This window comes from Mixophyes fleayi, chromosome 2 (assembly GCF_038048845.1).
Source record: "Mixophyes fleayi isolate aMixFle1 chromosome 2, aMixFle1.hap1, whole genome shotgun sequence".
Taxonomy (NCBI): Eukaryota; Metazoa; Chordata; class Amphibia; order Anura; family Limnodynastidae; genus Mixophyes; species Mixophyes fleayi.
This window is the reverse complement of record NC_134403.1, coordinates 76,688,567-76,710,173: the sequence shown is the minus strand read 5'-3', so window position 1 is coordinate 76,710,173 and position 21,607 is coordinate 76,688,567. Positions and strand designations below refer to the sequence as shown.

The window sequence follows — 21,607 nt, the reverse complement described above, 5'->3', positions numbered from 1 at the left end:
ATTATTGCTGGCAAGCACAGTCCTAAAACAGACCGCATTCATGCAAATTAAGAGTGCAAGGTATCCTGATGGTAACTTCCATAAAATGGACATGGCCAAGCACCCGTGTATGTGATGTGGTCTGGTTTTTCTGGTTCATAAATAGCGTTGTTGTAAGATAGAACCTATTATTTTGGTAACAATGCTGCATAGCTCTGTAAGAGCTTACAATCTAATAGGGTTTCCCAAATCCAGTGCTCTGGGAGCCCTAGCAGTGCACGTTTTCTATATCTCCTTGCTGGAGCACAGGTGTATTCATTACTGACTGACACATTGTATCAGAACTACAGGTGGTACAATTATGTCACATGTGACCTGGAAAACCTGCACTGTTAGGGCTCCCTGAGGACTGGGTTCGTGAAACACTGATCTAATACTAGTGCTTAAGTGCAAGAAAATACAAAGGCATAGCACAATAATCTCACAGGAAATGTTTCTACAATTCACATTTAAAAGTAACATAAAATTACAAGGCACATGATTAGAATATATACATTGTAGGGTATTGTACTATCTGGTGATACTTTATTTGGGCATTTTAGACAGTCCACTTTCTTAGGTCAAGCAACATCAGTTCACAAGGTTAAAAAAAAAGATAAACCTCAGAGAACGATGGCTGTAAAAAGTGAATTTAAATCAGACTAAAGTATTACCAAATACTACAGCAAACCACGATACAATATTAAAATTATCTTTCCCAGAAAATAGAAATTACATTGGGGTTTAACATTCTCTCCTCCAGGCCTGTTTATATAAAAAATTTAGTTGTCACTATAGAAATAACTGTAGAGATTCATATTTTAAAAAATTCTGCTAATACAACAATGATCACAAATGTTGTGAGAACTATTGATCATTCCGATCCTAATTTCAAACACTTGTGCAGCCAATTTGCTTAATTTCACATAAAACTATTCAATGTCAAGTCTGCCAACACAACTCTGTTCCTTATTGCCATAATACTCTACTTCTGCTTTTTTTGCTTAGTTTCCATTTGCAGTAACTGGGTGTGAATGAAATCACTGGTTTTAGATATAGTAGTCATTGAATGCATCCAATGTTAGTGTAGTAGGAAAGTAAGTGGGAAAAGCAGAACCAGACTTCACATATACTCTAGAAATCAGAAAATGCTGATACAATGATAAATATTATTCAAATAATTAAGTCCAGCATCTCTTTACCATAGTCCAACTACTTAAATTGCAAATCTGTTCTGATACTTGGTGTCCCAAAAGGCTGAACATGGCACCCCTAGAAGAGACAGAGGATGGTCAGAGCGCGGGTGAGAGTGCCATGTGACCCCAGCATCATCGGGGGGAGGACATGTCTTGTTTCTCCATATTATGTAAGAGGAAAAGCTCGGGATAGGTGTTCAGTCCAAGGTTATACTATAATAAAGTAAAAGAAGTAATATAAGAAACAACACAATAACCAGGAGCAAGAATTCCAACTCAAAAAAATGTTTATACAATAGTTGCCAAGTGAATGCAAATAGTAGTTGTATTGAAGAAAGGTGCACAGATGGAGTGTGTAGTATTTGTAGTGAGTAGTATATTCAGTGCAGTTTATGCAGTATATGTAGAGTGCAGTATGTGTAGTATGGAGTACAGTTTATGCAGGATGCACTTTATGTAGTATATGTAGCATGCCGTGTATGAGGTGCAGTATATGTAGCATGCAGTGTATGGAGTACAGTTTATGCAGGATGCACTGTATGTAGTATATGTAGCATGCAGTGTATGGAGTACAGTTTATGCAGGATGCACTGTATGTAGTATATGTAGCATGCCGTGTATGAGGTGCAGTATATGTAGCATGCAGTGTATGGAGTACAGTTTATGCAGGATGCACTGTATGTAGTATATGTAGCATGCCGTGTATGAGGTGCAGTATATGTAGCATGCAGTGTATGGAGTACAGTTTATGCAGGATGCACTGTATGTAGTATATGTAGCATGCCGTGTGCAGTATATATAGAATTTAGTATATGTAGAGTGCAGTATATTGTATATAGCCTGCAGTGTATGGAGTGCAGTATAGCAAACAGTGTATGGAGTATAGTTGATGCAGTATATGTAGCATGCAGTGTATGGAGTGCAATTATGCAGGGTACAATATATGCAGAGTACAGTATATATAGCATGCAGTGTATGGAATGGAGTTTATGCAGGGTGCAGTGTATGGAGTACACTTTATGCAGTTTATGCAGTATATGTTGAGTGCAGTGTATGGAGTACAGTTTATGCAGTATATGTAGAGTGCAGTGTATGGAGTAGTTTATGCAGTATATGTAGAGTGCAGTGTATGGAGTGCAATTATGCAGGGTACAATATATGTAGAGTACAGTATATATAGCATGCAGTGTATGGAATGGAGTTTATGCAGGGTGCAGTGTATGGAGTACACTTTATGCAGTATATGTTGAGTGCAGTGTATGGAGTACAGTTTATGCAGTATATGTAGAGTGCAGTGTATGGAGTACAGTTTATGCAGTATATGTAGAGTGCAGTGTATGGAGTAGTTTATGCAGTATATGTAGCATGCAGTGTATGGAATGGAGTTTATGAAGTATATGTAGAGTGCAGTTTATGGAGTACAGTTTATACAGTATATGTAGAGTGCAGTGTATGGAGTAGTTTATGCAGTATATGTAGCATGCAGTGTATGGAGTACAGTTTATGCAGTATATGTAGAGTGCAGTTTATGGAGTACAGTTTATACAGTATATGTAGAGTGCAGTATATGGAGTACAGTTTATGCAGTATATGTAGCATGCAGTGTATGGAATGGAGTTTATGCAGGGTGCAGTGTATGTAAGTTGCAATATGTAGTGTGTTGCCCCATACCCACTATCAGTACACTTATGGTATACAGCGTTTGCATAATTTCTTGATATTGCAGTTACTTGTGTTCACCGCACACAATAGCCTCCATTGTCCTCCCTAATCCAACCACAAGTCCCTCGGTTACCACCACGTTAAACCGAATTGCGTTTCATATGTGATATCTGTGGCATGTAATGAATCAGCTTTAGAGAGCATTGAACACTGATCATATAGTGCCCTGCACATAAATGTAGTATGTATGTCATCCACAAATGCAATAACATCTAAATGGGGTAATTACTGTATTCAAACTTTTTCTTTTCAATGAATTGATCTTATATGTGTTATATTATTTATACACAGCCATTTATGTGTCATATTGATGTGTCCGGCACTAGCAGAAGTAACCTCCCAGATATAGAATATGACTGGACAATACATACTGTTGTATTTCATCATATTACACCGTTTGAATTCTCAAATAAATGTTGTTTGCTAATTCCATAAAATAGATAACATAATTACTCAGCTCTACAACACAAGGCAAGTAACACACCAATTCTACAGACTACACAGAGATGCTGCATATGTGTACTTACATCATCAACTCCCACTACTGGCAGAGAAAGCTTGTAAAACAGTAAATACATCAGATATTCATAGGAAGACAGGAAGCATTGCAGACATGTATTACGTACACCAGTGATGGGCAGCCTGATACACTTCGGGGGTGCATGGTGCGGCCCTCTACACCTTCACACCTTATCCTTAGTCTCAGTAATAAGTTAAAACAATCATTTAATCAGAGAAAGAGTCACCTATCTGTAATAAATTATCAGCAGGCATTTTCAACAAGTGTTATTAGCCGTAACAAACCAATCTGCAAAGCAGGAAGGAGCTGGGGCCCCAGGTGAAGGTTTGGAGGGCCCCATTGACCGTTACTGATGCACACCATAAAGAGCTTTCTACAGTACAGTGAACACAATGGGGGAGATTTACTAAACCTCCCAAAAAGGAAAAGGAGAGGAGTTTCCAATAGCAACCAATCAAATGATAGCTATCATTTATCTAGTACATTCTAGAAAACGATAGCTAGAATCTGATTGGTTGCTATGGACAACACCGCCACTTTTACTGCTTAGAAGCTTTAGTAAATTAAACTTCATGTCTGTTTTTCTGGTGGTTAACAAATAAAACACAATATTATTTTCCCAGACGCTTCAACTCACTTGGTTTATAATATTGCGCATTTTATGTCATGTTAGTGAACTCTTTTTTTGTGTTTTGTAAGTAATTGATATAATTACTCAAGTATAAAAAAGAATTAAAAAATAATAAAAGTAAGAATAGTGAAAAGGTAAAAAAACACCCAAGATATATTAATTACATCCTTTGTATTTTCCACTTAGCTCTATACATATTTGTAATGTTTAAAAATATAAACTTTACCAGTTATTAAATTAGTATGATTTGCTCTACCTGCATATACAAATATATAGAAATAAGAACACTTCTTAAAGGATAGTAAAACATAGTTTACTTTATAAAATCTGTTGATGACATGTCTCTGATGAGAGACTATACTATATAACCTGATGTCCTGACCCTGATGCATTTTTTGATTCTAAATTATTGTTATTGTTTTAATAATGAAGATTCAGAGGCATCAGGTCACTTCTCCACAAATAATACCTGGATTAATTTGAGTAAAGTTACAGATATATCTTCTGATCCGCACTATCACTACCTCAAATGTAGGATTTATTTCCAATGGAGAGAAGGTATATCTAGAAAATACCTTCAAATACTTTCATTTGTGAAATTATCAAAGTATTGTTGGCTAATCTGCAATTTTCTGGATGTTAAGATATGTATTTTTAGGCTTTCACCATCACTGAGGCGATTCCCAGTCTTCTCTGTAGTTCTCCAGATTAGGGAACATCAGTTTATTTTTGTGTACTCAGGTTCCTCTGGCAATGTTACAATACATTGTTGCTTCTACACAATGAAATACAATATGGATTAAGTAGAAAGTAAAGGAAATTACTCCCAAAACCTCAGGTCACTGGAAATGGATACCGATAAGGTATGATTTGGCCATTGAAGGGCACTTATGAGTCCTTTTGCGGCCTATTATTATAAACACCGACCCGCCTATATGATGTCACTAAGGCAGAAAGAAAATCAAAGTGCAAGTTTCACACATTTACTGGAGGTGACATGAGTGGAAGGAACCATTTAAATTAGAGAGGGGAAGGAAAATGTGCTTAATAGGCCCATTTTGCCAATCTGCATTGGTACATCTCAACATCAAAACGTACCTTTTTATATGGTAAATTTAACTCTAATTGTTTTTATACTGTGTAAATTTTTTAAAAAAAGAAAAAGACTTATTTAGCAACATTAATAAACCTCAGATGTATCTGATTTTACTGACTCTAAAAACTGACTGCAGACTTAACCTGTTTCTTTCCAGGTGTGTATCTAAGATCTTGAAAGTTAGTAAGTGGTATGGAGTGGATTCAATAATCCATGAGGTTCTCTAATGGCCTTGCGCGTAATGCTCACAAAAACGACAATTACAGTAATGAAAACTTTTTTTTTTCTAGCATCTCTATTGCAAAAACATCACACACAAACCCAACAAGTGATGCTACTACAGCACCTCAGCCTATTGACCACCTCATGTACTTAATATATATAATTTTAGTGTGTAAATATAGTCACAGCGTGGAAGTCTTCTGGTAACAAACAGGTTTCTGCATTGCTCCCAGTAGGCCAGACTGTCACAGGACAGTACCATTTTTTTCAAACTCAAAAGTGGTATGGCCCACCAGGAAAGGGTGTGATCTGGAGATATGAGCATGGCATGGGTGTATCGGGCATGGTTTGGATGGATCACTGGCCTAGTTTGACATGTTATTCTACGGAGAATGTTGTCAAGTCTGCCTGAGGCCCTCAGTCACATATGAATTTATTCCAGCAGTGACTGTAGATGGAACGTACATATTGCACAGACAACAGTCTGATAAGAAACCATGACATTACTGCAGGTTTTGGTTACAGTTTTGGGAAGTAGAAGACTGGGAAGATGGGCATGAGAATAGGATAAGGCTTGTAGTGTTTTGTAATTGTGCCCACACTTGGCATCAGCAAACCATGCAGATCTAATTTAATGCATCCTATCATTTCATTAGGAACCTGTATTATTTATTTGTATATCAGGAATTTGTATATCAGACTTAATGAATATTAGACAGGCAGTACTTTAGTGATGTAACTCTTCCTAGCAAACCACAAAATGGATGTTTACACCGTGCACAGGCTACACATGCTTAAAGACTAGGATATTTTATAGGATAGCACATGCAGGGCCTTTACTGTATCTCTATTAGGGCATCAATAACCACAGATCACACTCCAAAAACATACTGGTAGGTTAATTGGCTGCTATCAAATTGACCCTAATCTCTCTGTCTGTCTTTGTATGTCTGTTTGTGTGTGTGTGTGTATGTTAGGAATTTAGACTGTAAGCTCCAATGGGGCAGGGACTGATGTGAGCGAGTTCTCTGTACAGCGCTGCGGAATTAGTGGCGCTATATAAATAAATGATGAGGATTCTTTTTCTTGAATGTATTCTGAATTTTAGAGCAGGAATGATGTTCTTCCCTACTGCGTGGATCCATCTGAATCACTATTCCTCTCACCTACACCATAAACAGTTGTAGTTTCTTCTACATTCATCACTTACTGCCATCTTCTGTGCAGCTAATATTCATACGTAAAAAGGAGTGAGAAATACAGTTTGCACATTAGCAACGTTCTGTGGTGTCATCATGTTGCCAGGTTGCTGTACATTGCTTCATATTTATTACATGTGATCAATGTCAGGAACTCTTTCAGATGTGTATTAATAATTTTACATAGTAGTAAATAGGACCTGAGCTCTAGAGCTGCATTGACACCTAATTGCTAAATTGTGATCAGCTGCACCTTCCCCTCCATCAGCCCCGGTCCTGCACCGTGTAGCGGTTTTCCCAGAGCTCTATGATTCATCTCGGAGCCCAAGCTGAAGACCAGGGCTGTGTGACAGAGGGGGTAATATAGTGAGGCAATAAGCAGGGTAAGTGATGGATGTCATAAAGAACATGCAAGAGCCGCACAGGTGGACGAGTTGTGAACAGACGAGAACAAGAGCTTACAATCTAATGGGAACCTGTATTTTTCTAGTGAATTGCAAGTACTTTTACTAAAAACAAATAATAAAGCAATAAGCTGGTACAACAAAAATAAAAGTTGGTTTTGGCAGCAGGGAGGGTTGGTGGGGGAAGTTCTGGTTGATGGCCACACCCCTTTGACAGCCTTAGCCACTCCCACACTAGCAGCCAGGTTTAGCTAACGCTGTTATGTACATGGGGGCCCTTAATACCCACTCGGTTACCTCAATTGTGTAGGTTACAGTTGCACTTTAAATCCCTCAAACATGAATTGCTCCTTTTTCAGGTACAAAATGTAATCAATGGTTTGCAGGTACACAAAACATATTGTTATCACATTCGATGTGCTAAATGTAGTATATTTTGTTTTGTTTTTTCAAAGGTTTGTTTGTTTATTTATTTAGCTTGTTTCTCATGAGGATGCAATAATGATGAGAAATGTATAAGGCAAAATTATTTTCTCTTCCTTTATTTTTTTCGTAGTTATTTTCTTCTGTAAATGAATGATGCACTTTTATTGTTTTTATTATTTTATATTTTAATTCACAATAGTAGATTAGAAAAAAAAAAGTACGGTTATAGGTTACAAACAGTAAAGCAAATAGAGACTGACAACAATGTAGACAGAAAGTGTAATGAACCAAGAACACCAATAACTTCAAAACTATGATACCTCTACATAATATGAATGGGAGGAATTTGTTGATCATTTTGTTTGTGTGGAGCAGCTGGTGGACCTTTGATGCGTGGAACAAGCACTTCCAGAAACGATGATGACCAGTATGCTATATAATTAGGAAGCAGACTGCATACAGATGCATAGCCCAATCACATCACTGTAATGTACAGCTGTGCCCCCTGGAGGGCAAAATGGCGATTTTCTCCCACCGCTTTAATCAATGTAATTTTACAAACTTTAATAAATGAGTGAGATGCAGAGAAGCAGTTGGACAGGTTGAGAAAATCACTGGGATAAAATGCTGCCCACTTGAAAGCAATGGTAACATGCTGAAGTTAATCTATAACTAGTTTATGATCGCGTGCAGAGCGGATGGACTCAGTGCTTGCCCCTCTCCAGGGTCTGAACCCTCAATATTTACACAGTAGTTTTGGTATTGACTGTTGTGTTTTTGGGGCATATTACATTGCTATAAAATTCAAGAGAGAAAATGAATCCAACATATAGAATGAAGAGAATCTATCAAGACACACTTAATAAAATATTATTTTTTATTTTAGTACGTCTTTACTTCTTGAACATTTTTGGAACCTTAGGTTTTAAGAATACAGACTTTTAGGAATCCTATTTTACATTGGAAGCTGCAACCACTATGGCCTATGCCTCTCACAGAACAATGCTGCTGCCACCGGAATTTCCAGTATAGAAAATGTTGCACCTAGACCCTGCCACTCCATGTATAAATCCTAACAATACCACATGCCTATCTATTTTATTACTTCTGCTGCTCCAAAAGTGTATGAAAGAAGAAACAAAATGATATTCCTGTGTCTTGTCATATAGACATGCGCACATATCCAAGCAGGACAGAAATGCACAGATATACCCACACAGGTATACAAGCAGCATGCATGTTTGCAGACATTGAGGTGGTCATATGTAGATATGCAGTTATATAGGATATTGCATGCATACGACATAGGATACATAACAATGTAACCATTATCACTTTTCCCTATAGTGTTCATCCTGTGACCAGAGCGTCAGGGGATGGGTAAGAGGTAGGTTGCAGACCAAGATCAAGATAAGAAACAGTAACATGGTGGAAAATCAGTGGTCAGCGTGGAAATTTAGATGTGGTGGTATGAAAAAATGTTTGTGAATGGAATTTAATAGATTCACAATGATGGCAGTAGAAGTAGTGGCAGTATGGCATACCATCGTATACACCCCCACTTCTACCACTGTATATATGTATAATGTAAGTGACTAGAATGTGATAGTGTTACAATGAAGGCAGTAGGAGAAGTGGCGGTATGGCATACCATCGTATACACCCCCACTTCTACCACTGTATATATGTATAATGTAAGTGACTAGAATGTGATAGTGTTACAATGAAGGCAGTAGGAGAAGTGGTGGTATGGCATACCATCGTATACACCCCCACTTCTACCACTGTATATATGTATAATGTAAGTGACTAGAATGTGATAGTGTTACAATGAAGGCAGTAGGAGAAGTGGCGGTATGGCATACTACTGTATACACCTCCACTTCTACCACTGTATATCTGTATAATGTAAGTGACTAGAATGTGATAGTGTTACAGTGAAGGCAGTAGGAGAAGTGGTGGTATGGCATACTACTGTATACACCTCCACTTCTACCACTGTATATATGTATAATGTAAGTGACTAGAATGTGATAGTGTTACAGTGAAGGCAGTAGGAGAAGTGGCGGTATGGCATACCACTGTATACACCCCCACTTCCACCACTGTATATATGTATAATGTAAGTGACTAGAATGTGATAGTGTTACAATGAAGGCAGTAGGAGAAGTGGCGGTATGGCATACTACTGTATACACCTCCACTTCTACCACTGTATATATGTATAATGTAAGTGACTAGAATGTGATAGTGTTACAGTGAAGGCAGTAGGAGAAGTGGCGGTATGGCATACTACTGTATACACCTCCACTTCTACCACTGTATATATGTATAATGTAAGTGACTAGAATGTGATAGTGTTACAGTGAAGGCAGTAGGAGAAGTGGTGGTATGGCATACTACTGTATACACCTCCACTTCTACCACTGTATATATGTATAATGTAAGTGACTAGAATGTGATAGTGTTACAATGGAGGCAGTAGGAGAAGTGGCGGTATGGCATACTACTGTATATACCTCCACTTCCACCACTGTATATATGTATAATGTAAGTGACTAGAATGTGATAGTGTTACAATGGAGGCAGTAGGAGAAGTGGCGGTATGGCATACTACTGTATACACCTCCACTTCCACCACTGTATATATGTATAATGTAAGTGACTAGAATGTGATAGTGTTACAGTGAAGGCAGTAGGAGAAGTGGTGGTATGGCATACTACTGTATACACCTCCACTTCTACCACTGTATATATGTATAATGTAAGTGACTAGAATGTGATAGTGTTACAATGGAGGCAGTAGGAGAAGTGGCGGTATGGCATACCACTGTATACACCTCCACTTCTACCACTGTATATATGTATAATGTAAGTGACTAGAATGTGATAGTGTTACAATGGAGGCAGTAGGAGAAGTGGCGGTATGGCATACTACTGTATACACCTCCACTTCTACCACTGTATATATGTATAATGTAAGTGACTAGAATGTGATAGTGTTACAGTGAAGGCAGTAGGAGAAGTGGCGGTATGGCATACTACTGTATACACCTCCACTTCTACCACTGTATATATGTATAATGTAAGTGACTAGAATGTGATAGTGTTACTGTGAAGGCAGTAGGAGAAGTGGCGGTATGGTATACTACTGTATACACCTCCACTTCTACCACTGTATATATGTATAATGTAAGTGACTAGAATGTGATAGTGTTACAATGGAGGCAGTAGGAGAAGTGGCGGTATGGCATACCACTGTATACACCTCCACTTCTACCACTGTATATATGTATAATGTAAGTGACTAGAATGTGATAGTGTTACAGTGAAGGCAGTAGGAGAAGTGGTGGTATGGCATACTACTGTATACACCTCCACTTCTACCACTGTATATATGTATAATGTAAGTGACTAGAATGTGATAGTGTTACAATGGAGGCAGTAGGAGAAGTGGCGGTATGGCATACTACTGTATATACCTCCACTTCCACCACTGTATATATGTATAATGTAAGTGACTAGAATGTGATAGTGTTACAATGGAGGCAGTAGGAGAAGTGGCGGTATGGCATACCACTGTATACACCCCCACTTCCACCACTGTATATATGTATAATGTAAGTGACTAGAATGTGATAGTGTTACAGTGAAGGCAGTAGGAGAAGTGGTGGTATGGCATACTACTGTATACACCTCCACTTCTACCACTGTATATATGTATAATGTAAGTGACTAGAATGTGATAGTGTTACAATGGAGGCAGTAGGAGAAGTGGCGGTATGGCATACTACTGTATATACCTCCACTTCCACCACTGTATATATGTATAATGTAAGTGACTAGAATGTGATAGTGTTACAATGGAGGCAGTAGGAGAAGTGGCGGTATGGCATACTACTGTATACACCTCCACTTCCACCACTGTATATATGTATAATGTAAGTGACTAGAATGTGATAGTGTTACAATGGAGGCAGTAGGAGAAGTGGCGGTATGGCATACTACTGTATATACCTCCACTTCCACCACTGTATATATGTATAATGTAAGTGACTAGAATGTGATAGTGTTACAATGGAGGCAGTAGGAGAAGTGGCGGTATGGCATACCACTGTATACACCTCCACTTCCACCACTGTATATATGTATAATGTAAGTGACTAGAATGTGATAGTGTTACAATGGAGGCAGTAGGAGAAGTGGCGGTATGGCATACTACTGTATATACCTCCACTTCCACCACTGTATATATGTATAATGTAAGTGACTAGAATGTGATAGTGTTACAATGAAGGCAGTAGGAGAAGTGGTGGTATGGCATACCACTGTATACACCCCCACTTCTACCACTGTATATATGTTAAATGTAAGTGACTAGAATGTGATAGTGTTACAATGAAGGCAGTAGGAGAAGTGGCGGTATGACATACCACTGTATACACCTCCACTTCTACCACTGTATATATGTATAATGTAAGTGACTGGAATGTGAGAATGTTACAGTGAAGGCAGTAGGAGAAGTGGCGGTATGGCATACTACTGTATACACCTCCACTTCTACCACTGTATATATGTATAATGTAAGTGACTAGAATGTGATAGTGTTACAATGGAGGCAGTAGGAGAAGTGGCGGTATGGCATACTACTGTATATACCTCCACTTCTACCACTGTATATATGTATAATGTAAGTGACTAGAATGTGATAGTGTTACAGTGAAGGCAGTAGGAGAAGTGGCGGTATGGCATACTACTGTATACACCTCCACTTCTACCACTGTATATATGTATAATGTAAGTGACTAGAATGTGATAGTGTTACAATGGAGGCAGTAGGAGAAGTGGTGGTATGGCATACTACTGTATACACCCCCACTTCTACCACTGTATATATTTATAATGTAAGTGACTAGAATGTGATAGTGTTACAATGGAGGCAGTAGAAGTAGTGGCGGTATGGCATACTACTGTATACACCTCCACTTCTACCACTGTATATATGTATAATGTAAGTGACTAGAATGTGATAGTGTTACAATGAAGGCAGTAGGAGAAGTGGCGGTATGGCATACTACTGTATACACCCCCACTTCTACCACTGTATATATGTATAATGTAAGTGACTAGAATGTGATAGTGTTACAATGAAGGCAGTAGGAGAAGTGGCGGTATGGCATACCACCATATACACCTCCACTTCTACCACTGTATATATGTATAATGTAAGTGACTAGAATGTGATAGTGTTACAGTGAAGGCAGTAGGAGAAGTGGCGGTATGGCATACCACTGTATACACCTCCACTTCTACCACTGTATATATGTATAATGTAAGTGACTAGAATGTGATAGTGTTACAGTGAAGGCAGTAGGAGAAGTGGTGGTATGGCATACTACTGTATACACCTCCACTTCCACCACTGTATATATGTATAATGTAAGTGACTAGAATGTGATAGTGTTACAATGAAGGCAGTAGGAGAAGTGGCGGTATGGCATACCACTGTATACACCCCCACTTCTACCACTGTATATATGTATAATGTAAGTGACTAGAATGTGATAGTGTTACAATGGAGGCAGTAGGAGAATTGGCGGTATGGCATACTACTGTATACACCTCCACTTCTACCACTGTATATATGTATAATGTAAGTGACTAGAATGTGATAGTGTTACAGTGAAGGCAGTAGAAGTAGTGGCGGTATGGCATACTACTGTATACACCTCCACTTCTACCACTGTATATATGTATAATGTAAGTGACTAGAATGTGATAGTGTTACAGTGAAGGCAGTAGAAGTAGTGGCGGTATGGCATACTACTGTATACACCTCCACTTCTACCACTGTATATATGTATAATGTAAGTGACTAGAATGTGATAGTGTTACAGTGAAGGCAGTAGAAGTAGTGGCGGTATGGCATACCATCGTATACACCCCCATTTCAACCACTGTGACAAATTACAAATACTACACCGGATGTGTCCCCCTTGTTTTTACAGGTTATTTATATTCCTTAAGAAACACATGGATCAACTACATTAAATAAAATTTAGCAGCTATTCATAGGACATACCTTACATTTTCCCTGGGGTCAGCTATAGTGAAAAAAAAAAAAGAAAACCTTTCTATAAAGTATTGTTCACTAGAACATCTCATTCAGCGCAGAATATTTATGAATCAGTGATTGATCATATTTTTATATTGAAATGTGTCTGTTGTCTCAGCATCCATTTGCAAATGATCCTTCATAACTGTCTATGAAACAGTACCCATGTAATAAAGGATAACCACTAGAGGCTACATATATGCAAGGTGTCAGTCTGTTGGGTTCTTTTAGAACAGAGATCAATTACAGTGTAAGTGTCCTAGCTTCACCACTATTGTGCAGAAATTAAAGTCAAACTAACCCAAATAAAATAAAATAAAAAGTCTATGGCTGTGGGAGGGGGTAAATATTGTCATAAATCATCCTTACCACAGTGGTCGCTGGTTTTCCTAGAACCATCCATTTTTATTACATACTTAGAAACATAACGAATAGCAAGTTGACTAAACCTTAATAGTGTGTTTGTTCACACTAATATTTACAGACACTGCTGTTATTTATGTAATATAAAACGTAATACAAGGTATATGACCCAGGAGTTGTGACTGGTAATTGTGTCACATGACGCAGCACATGTAATCATACATGCAAATATCAGCCCTCTATCCAGCCATAAGCATCAGAAACAGCCTTGATGAACCCCTTAATCCCCTAGCACCTATTATGGGTCCCCCCACAACAATGTGACCACAAGGTGTGTGATGAAGCGGCCATATCGGGTGGGGTGCATCAGGGAGGTAACTGGGCGTTCTCAGCAATAGGAGCCAGTGTCAGAAGGGTCAACTACTTCAGACACCTTGCTTTATACTCTTGTTCATGTTATCTCAGAATGTAAACCAACCCTTACTGCAAACATGGACCAGGACCAGGTCTGATACATGCATATGTCTAGAGGCTCAGAATGCGGGAAAGAAGGTAACTATGTTGGAAGACTCCATGCATACTACTGACGCATCTCTAAGCGCTTTTACTGAGAAAACTAAACCTGGAAGGATACAATGGATGACCTCAGAAAATCACCTAAGACTGAATGTCACTTTGGTGGGCTTCCTGGAAAGGTAGAGGGAAGAGGTGTATGCTCCTTTACTGAAACATGGCTCACCAACTTCCTGCTCACCCTTCCTTTTCCAGGCGTGGTCATATGATAAAAGAACCCATTAATTACCCCTGGAGCACCCCCTCAAACCATTTTTCTTAAGTTTCACAACTATAGAAACAAAGGCAAGTTTTTATCTCTTGCCCACTAAAGTGTGATAACATATTTAATTATATTCTGATTTCATCCTGGAAACTGAAAAGCAAAGGGCACAATCTAATGAAGTGAAACGTCTCCTTCCGGCTCTGCAGCATTAAATTTGCCATGCTATTTCCAGGTTGTCTAAAGGTACAACACCAGCACAACTCTCTTTCATTTGATACACTCAGATCTGCCACCTAGTGGACAAGGGACCTAAACACCATCTCCCTAATCAGGAAATGTCACCCTGAATACACGTCAGTTTCTCCAGCTACGTTATTATACACAGAACACACTTTTCTTCCCCAGTTGTGGCTGCTATTCGGATAATTTATACATGGCCAGGAGTTAAAGTATGCAAGTAGGGCGAGATAGGGAATTGTTGGGGGAATTTACATTGCTTACTAAATGGTTGCTGTTGTTATGATGCCAATAAGAAAGTATATTATAATTCAAGAATATTTCCTGTTTCTATATCACCAAATGTACCTATGTGGAGTATAAATTCACCCCCAAAAAATATTCAATTAATGTCACCTGTTAATATAGGCAGTAATGATAAAAATATAAAAAAAAGTGTTACCGCCGCCATTGTCCAAACCCCCCCCCCCCCCCCCCCCCGCCTCCACCATGAAATGCTCACACCGGACGCTGCAGCGTTTTCTCGGGATTGGCACGCCCTCCCTGTACAATAACTACGTGTATACGCACCCTTCCCTCCCTGTAATCGTAGGCTGTAGTAAGTGTCCTTTGCACTTGAAGATTAATTGAACGTTGCTGCGTTCTGTGGCGTATGGTCTGCTCCTGGACACGTGCAGAGTAGTTGTGCAGATTATATGCACAAAATCCCCGTTTACATCGCTTAATGAATCAGGCCCATTATGTCTTGGAATATGTGGGAACTAAATAACAAATAGAATATTCAAAAGGTGCTCTAGGAAGTGTAACTTTGAACATTGTTCTTCTGCCCCATCTGAATATCGCTTAATATACCTGTAATAGTCAACATATTCCAAAATGTTGTTCAAGATGATTTTGATGCACATGGTAAAACTGCTCATCCATCCATCTTGTTGGATGTGGCCACAGCAGTTATTAGTGGATCTACTATACTTATGGTTAGCACATATAGAAACCTTACTGAGATTCCCTAGTGAGAGCCCCACTAGGAGCAAAAAGTAATTATACTAGTATGGGGATGAGAATCGCAGCTATACAGAAGCACATTCAGTGGTTGCAGGATGACACTGAAATCATTTACACATTTAAAACTAAATTTATTTGAATTTTTGAGAAGGGCGGTGGACATCTATCCAGGATTGCAAAGCAATATTTACAACATCCTCTATAACTGCCAATAGAGGTTTTAGCCCCTCACTAGCTCAACGGATTAATAAAAGCATTTGAGTAAAACTCCCTGCCATCTTCTATGTCACAGGCTCTTTTAGCCAGGTAAAGATCCTGCAGATCGTCGACTAGTCTCAATTCACATTCCAAGGTCCAAAGTACTAGAAATCAAACTAAGCATTGTTGTTCATTCTATTATACATTGTGATCAAATAGGTTTTATTTCTGGCAAATTTACATTCACAAGTATTGGGCTTCTGATGACCAATCCTACCAGATGACCAGTACTACAAATTGCATACAATAAATTCATAAACAATTTATTTTTATAGTTTATATGTAGGGAAGTAAGGTTAAAGGCAAATAGCAGCTCCTTTCCCATAAACATCCACACCCGAAATGGAATAATCTAGGATCAAAAAACATAGGAAGAAAGGGGGCTCAAATGGTGTAGTAATTAATGCACAATCAATGAAACTATTGAATGAAAGCAGCCTACATTTTTCAAATAAAGATAAAGCTTATCTGTCAATTGCTCGATAGATGTACTACAGTCAGGATCCTCAGCTCTCGCTTGTAATCACTTCATTATCTGTGAAGGAGATACACATCGAGAAGACAAGCGCCAATGTGTAAAATCTTTTAAAACAGCCAATTTTTTATTTTGAACAAGGGTAAAGACCCTTACAAAACATAGCATAAAAACAGCGCTTATCTGTGTCCACAGTAATGTTGTTACCAAGGAGGAACACTTGAAGCTGTCCGGATCAGCAGGTGTTACTGTTCCACAAATATCACACTGGCAATAAAAGAAAATGATTCCAAAAAATACCAATATCTTAAGGACAAACCCTTACATTTTTCGTTCTCTTGAACTTCATCAGGGATACGATTTGTCCTCACAACCCTCAGGTTTAAACACAAAGGATATTATATGAACCAATCATATATCACTTCCTACTCTTAATTACTCCACTGCTATTACCCTACAGCTTTCACTAATTGACTAATCAGATACTATAAATACTCCATATATATATTTTCCCAAAACACAAATATGTTAATTGTGTTGCTATCAGGGAAACAAAGAAATCTATATTCAAATCTACTGGTAGCTAACGCATCCCTCTTGATACTCTCTCATACCTCCAAACGCAAACACAAACACAATAATGTATATAAACGAAGCAATATGTTATTTTTCTTAAAGTAACAATCCATTTAGACAACACTTCCAATAAACCCGTCAGACCTGATGGCATACTATTCTTCAATAATTAAGACACACTCACCAAACTATTACAGAAATACTGGAGCCCGCAACTACCACTATCAACTCATCAAACAGATATAACTCACCAGCCGTTCTGTGAGCAAAAAAAAAACAAAATCGCTATTAACAAACTATCATATAAAAAGAGAGAGAATACTTATAGCTAGCCTGTCTATCTATACAAAAAAGTAGAGAAGAAGAAGTGGAAAAAAAAAAAGGGAGTTTGCTTTTTTTTGTCTTTGACAACTGTGTTTAAGCTTTGTGGTTAGAAGTGGCTGTTTTAAAAGATTTCACATATGGGCAGTTGTCTTCTCGATGTGTATTACCTTCACAAATAATAAAGTACCTATAAGCGAGAACTGAGGATCCTGCCTGTAGTACATCTATTGAGCATTTGACAGATAAGCTTTATCTTTATTTGAAAAATGTAAGCTGCTTTCACTCAATAGTTTTCTTAATTGTACATTAATTACTACACCATGAGCACCCTTTCTTCCTATGTTTTTTGATGTCCGACGACCAGTATGCAAATTTCTCATGATTTAGTTGGAACTCGCTTAATATTGTCGTTGGATGCCGCAAAGGTCTTTAATTCAATTGAATGGAATTATTTATAGCAAGTAATGACCTCTCTTGGTTTTGGCTCTAGATTTATGTGATGGGCGAAACTCCTATATATCTGCTCCATTGCCAAGGTCTTTGCAGGAGTTGCAAGTCACTGTGACAATAGGCTGGGAAGAGTATATTAAATTGAATATTGTACCATTTTTGTAATAATTGGCAAAGTTTACCCCTGATAAACCCCAGTAACCTTAGCATAATGAATTCCCCCAGATGAATAGTCAAACCCTGAATTACCTGCTTTATCATGTATACAGAGGAGGAGGAATGGTGTTGGGCAATCCATATCCACTCTACAAAAGTCTAAGAATGAGGTAGGGTTAGCAGTTCCAGACTTTTACAGATATCATCGGCCATCTGAGCTTAAGCATATTAACTCCTGGTTAATAGGAGATGCTTCCAAGGTGGCATATATGCTAGATCAGGCTTGTTATAGAGGTCCTCGAGACATCATACACATCTCTATCCCAATCCATCCTTAAAAAGTAATAATCAAATTAGGTCTACTTGTACTTGCAGATTGCAGTAATTTTCTATCTCCCCTAATACTGCTATATGGCAATAAATAGTTAGAAATTGATAAACTGTAACGTTACTGCATGACCTTTATTTTATAACACTTAGGTATAATTTCAGGAGCTGTTAGACACTCACATTCCCAGATATCTTCAGTTGTGTCATACAGCACATACAGGATGGGAAACTGGTAGTCCAGAGCTGGCCCTTTCCACTTTAGAGATATTGTTGACAAAAGGCCCAGTCATCTCCTAATAGGCTTCATACCCCCTCTGCCTCCATCTAGCATACATGGCATAGGTACCTGGATATTGAATACTTTGGAGAAGGCCCCAGTGCAGTGGATCCCAAACTTTGTCAGTTCGAGGCACCCCTAGGGTCTCAATTTTTTCAAGACACCCCTAAGCCAAAATAATTACCAAGTAGCCCCCCGCCTTGCTTACCACTGTCCCTGGCCGCGGCACCCCTGTGAGATCGCCGAGGCACCCCAGGGAACCGTGGCACACAGTTTGGGAACTACTGCCCTAGTTAATTATCTAACTGACAATAGAGCATATAAACGTATCTTATACAAATGTTCAAAAAGGGCACCCGCAACTCTAACCTAAATGCCTAAAGTTTGGAAGCGATGAAGGAACATTTATACACCTCATCAAGAGCGGTCATCATTTCAGACAATTTATTCCTTAGATTCCCTTTTATCCACCTCTTTATCCCATGACCCCAAGTATTTTTCAGTTTAAGACACTGCCTTCACAGACCCCATTTTCTTACATGCTACACTATATTATGCCCATAAATGTATCTAGATGACCACTGAGGGCTCAGCCTTTGAGGTGTGGGAATGCATAGTGAATTCAAACCTGACAATACAATCTATTCATATACAGAAAGAGACCATTGCTGAATATATATTCAAATATGCGTCTGTAGGAATTCTCTCCACTGAGAAAATCTCTTTTGTTGGTAACATTTCTTGATATACTGAAAGTTAACGTCCCCACTCTCACTTACAATGGCATTAACTTATGACCATGCACCAAAATCTATTTGGAATCCCCCTATTGCATGAAATAGTGACATAGACCCTCTTCTTACATTGCACATGACATGTTTAAATGAAACGGATAACGATTAACAGTAGTTAAGGCTTTTTTTTTATTCTGTATTAGACTGTTATAAAATTGTCTCTTTGTTGCTTGTAATGTGAAAAACTGTAAACAAACATTTTTAAAATATATTATTCTTCAGACATGATAATGATGCATAAACCAATTATTTAAACATGCACCATGTGTTTGTGTATAAATACCACTAATACAGTAATTCTGGCCATTATTTCTTTGCATGGCAGATCAAATTAAATGATCTTTTCACCTTTGAAAAAGTGGATCAAAATTTACTAAACTCATCAATTGTGCTTAAATATAACAACATCTGGCATTGGGTATATTAGGACTGTGGTGTAAATAAATATAATAATACTTTCCTCCACAGAAACAGACACACTGACAGTAGTATCAGAAACACAGGTAAAGGAAACTACATCCCCATACATCTTTACATACTGTATTCCATGATTATATATTAATTGTGGTCTGCTAATTTACTAACATTATATATAGCTCTCTTTACATTAAGTTGGCTTTAAACATAAATATATTTACACCCTACGTGTTGGGTTTCTATCTGATATTAACATAGATTTAGTTAGTGTTGTTCATAGGTCATTGTCTGTAGACCAGGAGCTGCCGGTTTATATTTTGGTATAACATTTTGTTCTTTTTTGACATTACAGTCATATAATGGATTTGAGACACAGATAATTAGGTTATCGTAATGTCCAAATGGATAAACATGACCAACAAAGTGGGTAACATAATTGCTAATGACACCTTTAAACCTTAACTATTGTCAAATAATAGCAATAACATTAACTACATGTTGTTAAGGAATTTCAGTACTGTAAAATACTCTGTGAAATTATGATATGTATTTGTTTTTTTATTACTAAGCATCAGCAGTACTTCTAACCAAAGCCATCTTAAAAGGGTCATCCAAAATTACCACTGTCAACTGATAATCGCCACCAGTGTGAACGGGTTTCAAGCTAGGGAAGAATCCAGGTTTTACAGCTGGAACCCTGGACACGGAGGGGGTTCAAATGTAGCACCTGAATGGATGTCTGAAGCACATGACCAGAAAAGTGCCACAGTCATTATCCACGGCAGCTTTGGTCTCCTCCCTTGTCCAGCTCTCCGGTACATTTTCCTGGATTCACAACAGCTCAAAGGACAGAGCAGAGAGTTATCAATTATAGATAACGGTAACAATGCTGGGGCACTTCTATGTGGGAGCATGAGGGTGGAGGTTATAACAAAAGTTGGGTGTGAACAACCCCACTAAACTGAAAAGAAGGGTAAATATATTACCAGATTGTGTACATTGAAGCTCTTACTAGACCTGTTCAAAACAATTGCAGTAACTGATGTAGCCATTATTTTAAAATAAATGCTACAATATTTCATGTTTTATATAAAACACCAAAATCGTTTCTCAAGCAATTGTCTAGGAAACATATTGAATCAACAGTGACAGCAGTGCACATGGACACATGCTTTACTCATTAGAAATGTATCTGGATTTAACCTCTCGACTGAAGACTAGAATGTTGTGTGTTAATTGGATATGTTTATACTTTCATTGCTCTGTCTAAGACTGAAAGAAAAAAAATTCTGGGAAAATAATGCTACAGATTTGCTGTGGTGTTTATGTAAGGAAAGTATTAGAAATAATTGGTGGTTAGTAAATAAGGATGGGTGAATTCTTGTAAAAACACAATCATCACAATATTGTTTTGATTCATAAACTACAAACTATAACAACCATGAAATGTGTAATAGAATACAAGTAAGAAATACATACAGCCATGATTTATACAAAAAAAAATATATATATATTCGCGCACTCTGTGCAAATTGCACATACATTTTTGGTATGTTCACACAGTAAACCATAGAAACACACTGGCTCTGATGGCTACTTGCCATGCCCAGATAGACTT

The 21,607-nt window shown here is 38.1% G+C and overlaps 1 protein-coding gene across 2 annotated transcripts in view; it reads right to left on the bottom strand.

The window, feature by feature from the left end:
* Window positions 1-472: 472 nt before the first annotated feature.
* Window positions 473-21,607, bottom strand: part of SLC11A2 (solute carrier family 11 member 2) — a 66,650-nt gene continuing 45,515 nt past the window's right edge. For both annotated transcript variants that reach the window (XM_075199322.1, XM_075199323.1), the window contains exon 17: window positions 473-1,427. In XM_075199322.1, the coding sequence (XP_075055423.1) occupies window positions 1,347-1,427 (81 nt within the window). In that variant the 3' untranslated portion in view covers window positions 473-1,346. The remainder of the gene's footprint in view (window positions 1,428-21,607) is intronic.